This window comes from Rhinolophus ferrumequinum, chromosome 27 (assembly GCF_004115265.2).
Source record: "Rhinolophus ferrumequinum isolate MPI-CBG mRhiFer1 chromosome 27, mRhiFer1_v1.p, whole genome shotgun sequence".
Classification (NCBI taxonomy): Eukaryota; Metazoa; Chordata; class Mammalia; order Chiroptera; family Rhinolophidae; genus Rhinolophus; species Rhinolophus ferrumequinum.
The window spans coordinates 12,619,677-12,632,094 of record NC_046310.1 but is presented as its reverse complement, the minus strand read 5'-3'; the positions used below and the strand labels follow the sequence as shown (position 1 = coordinate 12,632,094).

Genomic DNA, 12,418 nt, shown 5'->3' with positions numbered 1-12,418 from the left:
CCGCCCTGGCTTCAGGTCTTCTCATACCCGTGTCCAGCTCTGCCTCCCTCCTGCTCCTGTGCACTTATGTCCATCTGATCTCCTTTCAACTTCTCAGTGACCCTCCTTCCGTCCCCCTCCCACCCCACATCACCGATCGTGTCCTCCATGTTGGCCACTCGCATTTATAACATAGGCACAAGGTCTGCAGCGCCTGTGGGGGTGAGCAGAATCTCCCCTGGCTCTCTAGTGGCCCCATTTTCTGCTCCCTTCAGCAAACTTTGATGTGTTGTCTACAGTTCCCACCCCGTTCACTCCTCTACTCACTCCAGAATGGCTCCCCTCTACCACTCTATTGAAATTGCTTTCCTCAAGGTCACCAGTGTCTTCCATGGGGCCAAATCCAGTGGTCACTCTTCTGTTCTCATCTTTCTCAGCTTGCTAGGAACCACGCCACCTCCTGAAAACAGTCTCCTCTCAGCTTTGGTGATACAGCCCGGTCTACTGGGCCAGGCTCTTGTACTGATTTCTGGGCCTTTGGACTGGGGACCCTCCTCTGTTTTCTCTACCCTTTCTCCTTAAGTGAGTTCATTCAATCTCATGGTTTTAGGTATTATCTCTATGCTCATGAGTCCTGAGTTCTACTCTTACCCCGCGATGGTTTCTCCAGCGGCCTGATCCTTGGCTGACTCTCTCACCGGCTGCTCAAACATAACCAGTGCAAAGCCAGACTGTTAGTGCCACTTCATTCCCATAAACAAATGAAACAAAGAACTTTACGTGGTGAATGGCACCATCGTCTACCCGGGTGCTAATGTCAGAAATCTGGGAGTCATCTTTGATTCTTCCCTTGGACCCCAATTCCATCTTTCAACAAGTCCTACTGTAGAAGCAGAAAATTTAAAAATATGTCCCATCACTCTGCTTCTCATGATGTTGGCTGCCACTGTCTTGGTCCAAGCCACCATCTTCACTCACCTGGTTGTGAGCTGTCATTCTGGCTGTGTGCTTCTCAGGGAAGGTATGGAGAGGTCCGGGGTAGTAGGACTCAGTCTAACCCCATAGTGGGAAGCTGTGGGGAGGGGTGGAAGACCCCTGAGCCTCAGGCATTTCTGTATTATTTTGAAGTCAGCTTCCCAAGTTGATAATTAATGACACTGTTGTTGCTACTTCCTTCCAAGGTAAAAGAACTCTCCTCACCCCCTGCCCCTACCTGGACACACAGGGGTTTCCCCTGCGGCAACACTAATGGTCAGCCAAGTGCAATCGTGAGAAACACTGCAAGGTGTGAAGATAAATGTTTCCACTTCGGGACAAATGCATCTCCATTAGCAGCCGATTATGACAGTCTTGGAATGAGAGCCTCTACAGTGGGTGGTTTTAATGGTTTTAACCGGCCTCTGAGAAAATGTGTGGATGACCTATTCAGACTCTCTCTCGGTGTGTTTGGGGCTGGCCTGGTACAATCCAGGTGTCCTGATGGCTTACGGAGCCTCTGGTACCAGAGGGCAGTCCAGGAAGTCCAGCAAGTCTGGGCACCAGTGATACTCGTAGCTGTTCCGTATTAAGTACCTACTGTGTCCCGGACATTTGTGTGACACACTTTACATCTGCTGTCTACCCCTCATAACGCCCTTGGGGTTAGGGAGTGTTTCTCTCAGTGCACAGAACAGGGAGCTAAAACCCCACGAAGTTAAACAAGCTGCCTCATATCCTGTAGCTCATCAATCCAGAGCTGTGCTTTGAGCATGAACTTGGGCACCTCTACAGCTTGCGGCCGGGTGCACCGTGTGTCGCCTCCCTTTTCCTTATTGCATGATTGACCCGTACGGTCCAGCCGGTGCTTAGCATGTCATGGGACCACGTGCCTCGGGGTTCAGGCAGTGGTTTGAGCAGTGCTTTATCCTCCAGGCCAAGGGAGGAGAATTGCTGCTGATGACCAACTTGTATACTTTTACGGGGCCCCTTGCGACCTCTCGGGATGTTTTCTGGGCCTTGAAAACCATTTGGTAATTTTCTAATCCTACAGGGACCCTTGGGGACTTGTTGGGAGGGCCTGCTAGGAGGAAAGCCCCGCAGCTCTGAATGCCTTTGCTGGGAGAGCCTTCCCTGGGAGGAGCATTCACTGGGGGTGCAGAGGAGGGGGACCCACAGGCCCCCACATGAGGAGGGGTAACCACAGGCACCCACACGAGCTGGGGGAGCCCTTGGGGCCCCTGGAGTGGCAGATGTCACGTCAGGCTGGCCACATGGCCGACATCGAGTCTTCCCACTCTGCATTCTACCTTCGCTCTCGTCGTCAGGAGTCAGCCCAGGAAGCCGGTTCTGAGAGCTCTTTGCTCCCTTGTCTGGGCAGCAGGTGCTGGAGCAAGGGGGTACTCTCATTTCCCTGTGTTCTTCTGGGAGAAATGGCATGGAGGGGGCCACTGGCCCCAAGACCAGTGCCTTTTTCTCTCTCCCTCCTCCTCTCCAGCCACCCTTCCCTTCCCTTTCCTCTCCTGCTGCCTTGCTCACCTACTGGGACGCTCGCAGCTGCCACTGGAGGCAGTATATTTGATTAGAGCCCTAGAGGGAAACTGGAAATGGATCAAATGCTCGGGCCCCATGGTCCTGGGCACTTCCTTGGAAGGTGGCTGCCAGGACAGGAGATGCCAGGGGCAGTGAAAGTGCCTCGGCCTCCAACTCAGAGCTTCTGTCCTAGCTCTGCCTATGGGACCCCTCTGCAGTCACCTGACAGCCACCAGCCATGGAGCAGACGCAGAGCCTGTGGGCCTCAGACCCTCTCCTGCCCCCGCGTGCTGCCCCCTCGTCAGCTGGCTCCCTGCTGGCTTCGTCCAGAGGGAGACTGGAGACTGGGCAGATGCAGAAGCCAGGCATTTTGCCGTGATCCCCTCTGCCCTGGGCCATCCCCAGCAATGTCTGAGTTTCCTCAGCTCCAGCTCCCACAGGACACACCCATGTGGTTCCAATTCCTACTGGGGACCCAGAACCTAGGACCCTTTTGTTCTGCCCACCCAGGGGTCTGGGGAGGGGCTTCCCACTGCTGCTATTCTCAGGGACCTCATTGTTCCGTTGGCTTTTCCATCACCCACAGAAGTAATTACTTGATGGTCCTTCTCCTTAAATACTTTGGTCCTGGCTAACCCTGACTGCCCACTTCATATCTTAGCTTTGAACTAAGCCCTTGCCAGCCTCCTTTAGAATAGCCCTCAGCCACTCCCATTTCAGAAATGAGGACGCTGAAGCTCAGAAATCGGTGAGAAGCGATTTGTACAGGGTCACTCCGCTGGGGAGGAGTTTGGCCCAAACTCAGATCCGGGCTTGCCTGGAATCAGCCTGAGCTCTTACCCACTCCTCTCATTGCTTCTGGAGAACTTGACCTCTCTGAGTTTCTGTTTCCCCATCTCTAAAACAGCCAGCAAGATCTACGTTAGAGAAGATGTCTGTGAAAAGTTTTTCACCCCCACGCCTTGGGACGCCTCCACTGGGGTGGTCCCGCTAAGCAGAGCACCCATCTTGTTGCCCAGCTTCAGTGGGCACATGTAGCTGGCAATGAGTTCTGCCACGATTTTCTGTGGCCTTCCGGTGGCCAGTGTGGAGTGGGCAGCCCCACCTGTGGACGTGGTCTGTGTGTGTGGGTGAGCTGGGAAGGTGCCTGTGGTTCTACACCGGCCAGGGCATTTGGATACCCACCCCTGGGAAGGGACTCAGAAGTTAACATGCTCTCTCTCTCTCTCTTTCTCCCTCTCTCGGTCAAAGCTTTCAGTGGTTTTCACGGGGGACCTCATTGAGTTTGACCCTGTCCTTGGTAGAGGCTGTGCTTTGATTGTTCCTTGAAGAATGTTTAAGTGACACAATATTAGGGTAAGAGAAACTATAGAACATTACTGAGGATAGAAGAAGCTTCCATGTACAGAGGTAAAAATCAAGGCTTAACTTGGTTAAGTGACCTGATGAGGTCACAGAGCGTTGGTGGCAGAACCAAGCGCCCACAACTCCATCCCCACTGGCCAGGGCGCCTGAGAGCGGGAGGCTATGGCTGGGCCTGCACACAGAGCCAGCAGAATTGTATGTGCCACTGGCCAAATCCCCGCAGGGCATTTGAGAATCAGGTTGGGGACACCGCCCGGGGATTGGGACAGTCCCAGATTGCTACCGTAGCCACCAAAAGAGGCTCAGGGTAGCTGTACCTTTCAGTAAGATTTTGTCCATAAATAGCTTAGTTTTATTTACTAGGTTGCCTGGCACATAACGGCATGCATTATTGATCGGGTAGCTTAATACTGTCTATTAAATAGGCGTACTCTTGGCAATGGAAAAGGAACCTCTCTTTTCCGATGTACTTTACACGACCACGTGGTAACAGCTCACGCTCAGAACATTAGAGTGGGCTTCCCGTGAGAATAGAGACGGGAGAGCGTGGTGATGAATGTGTGAGCACGTCACTCGGGAAGGCCTTCTCCTGGCCCGATCGATGTCTCGAGGGCTTCACGCAGGGTGAGCGTGTGGTTCTGAAACTCTTATTCTCCCCAACTGCCCAAGTCTGCCCGCTGCCTCCAGTGGTGAGTCACGGCGATTTCATCTGCCACCCGCGGCCGTGCGATCGCTACAATCACGGAACCGTCGTGGAGTTCTACTGCGATCCCGGCTACAGCCTCACCAGTGATTACAAGTACATCACCTGCCAGTACGGGGAGTGGTTCCCTTCCTATCAAGTCTACTGCATCAAGTCAGGTGAGCGCGCCGGCGGCCTCGCCCTCGCTGGCTGGTCCAGGGTCCGACTCCACACAGTGGCGGGGGGCTGTGTCCGGAGCTCCACCCCTTCTCCCCACACACAGTGTTAGCAACAGGGTAGAGAACCCCATCTTTGTGGATCTGTGCAGCTAATGAGCCCAGGCCCGTTCAGAGGCTCTGGAGTATTAACCTGCCTGTCCCCGGGTTAAAATGCTGGCCCTCGGCACAGGGTCCCTTAGACCCCTAGCTCCCATGGAAGGACCTCCACTCTCTGTGCACAGTCTTCTCCCAGCCTTGTCCCCTTCCACTGACAAGGACATAGGCCCATGGGTGTGACCCAAGCGATCCATGACTCCGCCTTCTCCTTCACTCAAGGATGCACCTCATAACACAGGTGATACGTGGGTAGGACCGCCCGTCACTTACAAAATTGTGGGCAATTTGCAACCTTCAGTGCTTCATAGTTAATAGCACACCAACCTCACCGTTGGTCTCAGGGCACCAGGGTCGTGACCGCATGGCAGAGACCTGGGCACCAGCGCACACCCACCCATCGTCTCCTGCCCACCCAGGTCCTGCCAACTCGCCCTGGTGTGTTCCAGGCATGCCCGTGGTGGCCTGCCCTGAACAGCAGTGATAGCTGCAACTTTTCCCCCTGGACACAGCATGCGGTGGGGGTCACAGGGTTTATTCACACGGGGCATCTGGACGCCCACAGGTGGTCGTGTGAACCAGTGAGCAGAGGGGTGCAGAGAAGGTCTATGAGGGTGCTGCTGAGCGAGGTGAGGGGTGCGGAGGAGGAGGCAGCAGGCACGGCGGGGGGTGGGGAGGCGGAGGGCGGCAGCGAGAGACAGGGTGGCTTGTGCCAAAGGGCCAGGAATCTGTTTTGGACGGGTGACAGCCGGAGGTGGTGAGGGAGTGAAGGCCATGGAGCAGGCCTGGCCCCTCGAGCTTTCTGTCCGTTTCCTCACCCAACACACAACCTATTCCAGAACCCTCACAAGGGGCTTTAGCCCCCTTTATTCTCTGCCCAAGAAGCAGGTACATTATGGATCCCCAAGCCAAGCTCTCACCCCAGACCTGCCGTGTGCACATCTGTCTTCAGCCTCACAGAGAACTCGCCGGAGACTGTTTCTCGTGCTGTGGTCCTGATGCCATGTGACACGAGCCGGCTTGGGGAGCACCGGGAGGCATGTGATGAGCAGCTCACGGGCTGGAAAAATTCAGCTCATGTGGGCACCTTGGGGGACTTTTGCATCCGTCACAGTCTGGGAGCTTCATGCCGTACTTGGTTCTCTCTCGGCAGAGCAAACGTGGCCCAGCACCCACGAGACCCTCCTGACCACGTGGAAGATCGTAGCGTTCACGGCCACCAGCGTGCTGCTTGTACTGCTGCTCGTCATCCTGGCCAGGATGTTCCAGACCAAGTTCAAGGCCCACTTCCCCCCCAGGTTGGTGCCACCCACAGCCACCCAGCGCAGGCTCAGTGCAGCCGCCTGAGCAATGGAAAGTACAGACTGAGCCTGACCCCCAATGAGTGCAGAGTTGAGGTTCTAAGGGAGAATAGGGAGAAGAGCTGAAAACCCTTTTCTGGGGTATCTGGGGGTGTCTGGGGGTGTCTGGGGGGTCCAAGCTGGAGACAGACATTTCCCTCCTTCGCCGCCCGCCCCCATTCCTGTGAGCCCGTGTCTCCCTCCTTCCCTAGAGAGACTCATCCCGAGGGGCTGGTCAGGGGTGCAGAGGGAAGCAGTGTGAGGGCCGCACTCCAGGAACTGTCCCTCAGGATGACCATGTCATCGCTGTCTACGCACGTGTGGCCCGGGAGTTACTCCCCTGGAGCTTCCGGTCCACAGGGAGGATAAGGAAGGCACAGAACTACTTAGGAGTCAAGGTCACAGGTGTGTGACCCAACCGAGGTCCTCAAACAATGTGCAATGGGCAGTCTCAGGAAGAAGGAAGGGATTCTGGATGGGGGTCAGGACAGGGCTGGTGAGCCCCTGCCTGAAAGTAGGACCTGAGTGTGTGGAGTGGGGCTTATGCAGAGAGGTTCGCCCTCACCCTCCACTGCACAGGTGAGCTCGGGATGGTGTCCTCATCCTCCGGGTCGTCATCTGCAAAGAGGAACTTGTCACATTCTCACAGGCGGGTGTGACCCTCCCAGTGCCCAGAGCAGCCTGTGGCCCCTTCCCCCCCCCACCCCCCACCCCCGGGACAAAAACAGCACCCAGCCCCGCTGCTGGCAGATCATTGCTCTGGAAGGAGAAGTCGTTGAAAGCAAAGGGATGGGTTTGTGAACATTAGGAAAAGGAGGGCCAGCTGGGCACCAGACGTCACAGGACACCAGCCAGAGCTCACGGACACGGCCACCTGTCATGAAGGAACCATCATTATTGCCTCGATTCTGCGCCCAGGCTAATGTCCTCCTTCTGTGACCTTATGCATCAGAAAAGAACACTTGTTTTGAATGTAGCCTGCAGGGTCATGCATGCCACCTCCTGGAAAAGAGAACATTGCTTATTGGAGAAGGAGGCTGCTGGAATTTACCACTTCCCCTTCTTCCCTCCAGGAAAAAGCCAGTGTGTCTGTCACCCTCTCCCCCCCCCCCCCAGCTATGCAGTGTGGAGTTGCTAGAGACAGCACCTGTCTGTCCACCCTCTCCCTTCACCTCAGGGCCCCTGGGAGGGCCTCGGCTCACTTAGCAATGCTCCCCCACTTGGCTGCAGGGGCCCCACCACCTGACGGGCACCCCAGTCTCCCAGCCACGGAAGTGTGCTGGGTGTGGGGGCCGCCTGCCTCCCTCACCAGGCCCAGAGTGCATCACGGCCATCCTAGAGCCAGAGCCAAACTCTTGCTGAGGTTTCCTCTCAGGCTTGCCATCCACTCTCTCGGTCCTCAGCATTATTATTTATGAATCAAGGGACCATGTTCTATCATTGAGCAATTACACTATCTAAAATGGGACTGAGGATTACAAAGAGAAAGTGAAACTACATATTGTGATTTATAGTGCTTTGGAGTCTGTTAAAATGGCCCATAGAGCTATTTTTCCACATATGCTTGGAAGAAAAGTTATAGCAACTAAATATTAAGATTTTAAAAAATGTTCTCCAAAATGCTTTCACCTGATTTTTTTTTTTTTCAGTCCCTCGATTATTTCCGTCTGATATTATGTTCTAATTGGTTTGGAAAAGTTAGTGTCATCTACCCAAATAGATAATAACATTCTCCAGGGCGAGCCAAGAATTTTTTTTTTCCCCCTCCAGGTCCCATAGCATAGACACTGGAGAGATGCATGATGCCTGATGTGGGAACTGGGTGTCATAGCTGGGACATAGGGGTGGAAAGGCGGGCCACTTATTATTATTAGCCACTCCGGTTCCTTTAAGAGGGCAGGGGCAGAGACTGGTGGTCAGACAGAGCTGGGGCTTTGGCTCTGCCTGGGCTCCCATCCACCAGGCTCAGAGGTGCAGGATGGCAAGAGGCAAAGGGGCAGAGCCCCATAAGGGACCACCTGTGGAGACAACAGACCATCTGCACGCTCCCAAGGAACCCTTGGTCCAGGCAGCATAGGTGTAGCTTAGGTTCAAGTGGCCACTGGGCCAGAAGGTCGAGGTGAGCCCGGCAGAACTTGAATCAGGCAGTGAGAAGGTGCTTAGAGCTTTTCTTTTATGTTTCTCCCCATTGTTGTTTTTCTATCTTGACTGAAAGGGAGTGATGTTTATGCTGTAGCAGGAAGCAAAAGAGCATAAAAAATGCAGGCGTTAGCCTTTCCCTGTGGGCCTAGGGTCCCTGGTTTCCTGTACTCTTACCGGTGCAGTTCTGTTTCCAGCAGCCTTCCCGAGGGACACTGCAGTGGCACATTGGTGCTCGGTAGGAATGAGCCATGTGGTCCCCTGCCCACGAGGTGATGGCCTTAAGGCCACGCCCACAGGTCAAAGAGGGAGGAAGGAAGATAGTGGAGGGAACAGGGCGGAGCAGGAGAGGAGAAGCAGGAGGGCACAGGACAGTGAGGAGAAGAAACCTCTGCTCCCCTGAGTGGCCATGGTGACGGCACCGTCTGCCCGGACAGATCCAAATGGGGGGCTGGTTCTTCTGTACCATGTCGTGCAGGGCCCTGAGGACCTCCGCGGCAGTGGGGGACACGGGTGGCTTCATTCCTGGGCTGGCACGTCTCTCTGACATGTTGGCACCATTTTGCTTTGCAGGGGGCCCCCCAGGAGTTCCAGCAGCGACCCTGACTTCGTGGTGGTGGACGGAGTGCCCGTCATGCTCCCGTCCTACGACGAGGCTGTGAGTGGCGGCTTGAGTGCCTTAGGCCCCGGGTACCTGGCTTCTGTGGGCCAGGGCTGCCCTTTACCTGTGGATGACCAGAGCCCCCCAGCATACCCCGGCTCGGGGGACACAGACATGGGCCCAGGGGAGTCAGAAACCTGTGACAGCGTCTCGGGCTCTTCCGAGCTACTCCAGAGTCTATATTCATCTCCCATGTGCCAAGGGGGCGCCCGCCCCGCTTCCGACAACCCCGACACAATTGCCAGCACGGCGGGGGAGGTGGCATCCACCAGCCCAGGCATCGACATTGCGGATGGTAAGTGTTTGCCCCGAGGCCCGAGCACCCTGGCACACACCTCCCCATCCAGCACGTGGCGTCTACAAGCCAGCACAGAGCCACGTCAACCTGTTTCCCTCTCACTCAGCTTAAATTGCTTCTTGCTCTCTCTGCACATAGAGGCCACGGGCAAGACCAATTAGTGGAAGGAGTGGTCATCATCTCCCCGGTGATGAATCCATTAACTGAAATTTCAGGAGGCACAAGAGGGCACCGAGCCATCCGGAGCAGAAAGGCTCCGGTGGCCGGGACTTGGTTTCTCTAGCCTCTTTATGATCCAGGATGCTTTTCTTCTTTATCCCTTGATTAGGCAGGACTTCTGAAAGTGGTGCCTAGGATCAGGGTAACACACACGCGTGCCAGGAGGAAAGACCCAGATGCGTGCCCTAGGGCCTGGTGCGGGCGAAGTTCTGTGTACACGCAGGTTATTTTTACCAGGTATGAAGTAAAAGATGTATGTGCACCTGTCACAGGAAAAGCAGATTGTAGCTCATGGTAAAGTAGGAAAAATCCATCAGGCTAAACAGGGTTCTGTTTCCCAGGGGAGGGGGCACCAGCCCCACTTTACAAATGAGACATGAGTTCTAACTTGTAGCGATAGTTAGTGACAGTAAAGATATGGAAACAGGGGTCTGCTGGGTCCCCATCGAGTTCCTTTTCTGCAGCTTCTCTGAGCCTCTCTTGGCTTGTATGATCATTAGGGCACATGGTTAAAATCTAGCATTTTAGTTTTTATGAGCTGGGTCTGAGATTTTTCCAGCCACCCACTAGATGTTATATGGAGGAGTTGGCTATTTGATTATTAACGGATATGTGGAACTTTTCTAACATTTTCTTCTTCTCCTCATTGATTTCAGGAATCATAGGTATTCTAATAAAGCTCATAATTCCAGACGGTGGTGATGTCTTTCAGTGTACTAAATAATAACCGTGTCTTCTTTTACAGAGATCCCGCTAATGGAAGAAGGTCCATAGCCAGGCCAAGTCTCAATGATTCTACGGGCCGTTTGGGAACCTCCTACCTTGGAGTGAGACAACAGAAAGACAGCGCGTGGGGGATGGGGAAGTGTTTTAACTTATCTACATGGGGACAGTGACTCACATCGTACATCACAGACTCAACAGTGGGTGACAAACACTGACAAACTGCTGTGGCAGCTCTTTTAAATGGGACCTGAGGTTTTGCCAAGACCAATGGGAAATACAGAGATGAGGGAAACCCCGGTGTGGTACTGGATGAAGATGTCAAGTGTGTCTCGTGCTGGGGAACGTGAGACAGTTCCACGCACACGCCACTGAATCCTGCGCCCCGTTGACTTCTATCATGAGTACTACCTGCCTCCTCAGAAAGCATGTCACATTGTGTAAATTCGCTTCTAAAATCTGCTTCAACCTGTCTCTGGACTCCAAATTAGGACGGATCCGCCTCTGCGGGAAGTCTAGGGTGAGCTGCAGGAAGAGCAGGAGAGCGGCCCCTCAGAGGCTCTCAGAGGGAAGGTCCTCGTGCGACTTCTGGACAATTCTACTCACGAGCAAGACGAAAGCAGGATGCGGCAGTTCCAGCGAGAAAAGAAAAAGACTCAGGCAGACTCTGCTTTTTGGAAATTTCTTCAAAAAGTAGAGTTCGTGTACTTCGTGCTGCCCTTTGGCGAAATAGCGTCTGTATTTGTGTTCATGGTCTAGCACCTGGATCGTGACATTGGATAAATCTTGTGACTTTACAAATGGTCAGAATGTGTTCAAATACATCTCATGGTGGAGAAAGTGACCAAGGTAATGTTTGGTTTCGGCATTTTAAAAAGATTCCATTTGATAATTTATCTCTGAGTCATGAGCCCTCTCCAGTGAACTATTATAAGTGTGGCCCTCACTCCCAAACTCAGCTATATTTTATTTTCCAAAACAGAAATTGTTTCTGTAAATGCATTCCTCTTCCAAATAAAGTATGAGGTTGGATTTTTTTTTTTTTCCTTTTATTTTGTTTGGTGAAGTCTGCAGGCTAGCCTCCCAGCCCCAAAATGTCTCTGCCCTCCTACTTCTGGGGCTGCCTCCCCTTTCTGCCAATCCTGCATTCCTACGGTGCGGTCTGCCGGGTCTCACTGGGTATGGTTCCTAAGAAAATGAATGGTTGAAAAAAAAATTTTTTCCCCGAGTCCTGAAGTGTTTCTTCCAATACATGTTGATCTGTGGAGTTGATTTGTTTCTTCCTCTGGGTTTTAGACGAATATAAACAAAACTCTGATCCATAAAATTGCTATGTGCTGATAGAGTTGTGAGAACTGGAAGCGTGATCAAATCCTGGTTTTTTTTTTTCTTAACACAGACTGATTAAAAATTAAAAAGAAAATGTCAGTTTGAAGCGTGACTTTAATAGTGGAGTAGAGCTGGGTGGGCAGGGAGGGGCCGTGACAGTGACGGGCTGACGGAGGTAAAGTGTAAGACTAGGACCTGAGGTCAGAGGAAGTCACTGGAAAGTGCCTCCCTAGCCTGGTGCTTCGGGCAGCGAGGGACAGTACTGGCAGTTCAGTAGTTATAACTTTGTCCAGTGATGGCCTCACCTGCCATTGGCACAACCTTATTCCAGAAGCCCCATAGAAGGTGCTGGTTCTCATGAGTGTCTGTGCTTAAACGCCCCCTGGCCCACTCAGAGAGAAGTGGCCCGGGCGGCAGGGGGGTCCAGGGCTCACCGGGGGCAGCCTCCTCGGGCAGTTTCCCCAGGATCCCTGTCAGGTCAGATCTGTCTCCTCCATGGCTGCACCTGTCCTCCTGCCCGTGCCCCCTAAATGGAAGGCATGTCTCGGAGACCACCAGGTAAGTGCCTCACTTCCACCAGACCGGTGGGAAGAGGCTTGCGAGACTCTCTCGGAACCTGGTCTCACCTCCTTCCAGAAAACATTCTCCCTCCCAAAGTAGAGCGCAGCAGCGTGCAGCTCCCTTACCTGCGAGCCGAGGACATGCACGGATGCCTGTCCAGCCCCCGCACCTGAAAGACAGGTCCCACAGATACCATACACGTCCAGGTATTCGTGTCAACATTGTTCTAAGGATAGAGGCCAAACACAAAGGAACTGCCTGCTGGGTGGCAGTGTCAGACAA

At 53.6% G+C, this 12,418-nt stretch overlaps 1 protein-coding gene across 5 annotated transcripts in view; it reads left to right on the top strand.

The window, feature by feature from the left end:
• The window catches only part of SUSD4 (sushi domain containing 4), a 154,122-nt gene extending 142,463 nt beyond the window's left edge, over nucleotides 1–11,659 (top strand). For 3 of the 5 annotated variants that reach the window (XM_033099863.1, XM_033099861.1, XM_033099865.1), the window contains 4 exons: nucleotides 4,516–4,713; nucleotides 6,020–6,164; nucleotides 8,919–9,301; nucleotides 10,269–11,659. In XM_033099863.1, the coding sequence (XP_032955754.1) occupies nucleotides 4,516–4,713; nucleotides 6,020–6,164; nucleotides 8,919–9,301; nucleotides 10,269–10,297 (755 nt within the window). In that variant the 3' untranslated portion in view covers nucleotides 10,298–11,659. Of the gene's footprint in view, nucleotides 1–4,515; nucleotides 4,714–6,019; nucleotides 6,165–8,918; nucleotides 9,302–9,632; nucleotides 9,761–10,268 lie in introns of all 5 variants that reach the window. The other 2 variants (XR_004422285.1, XM_033099864.1) reach the window with 2 other exon arrangements.
• The last annotated feature ends 759 nt before the right edge of the window (nucleotides 11,660–12,418 follow it).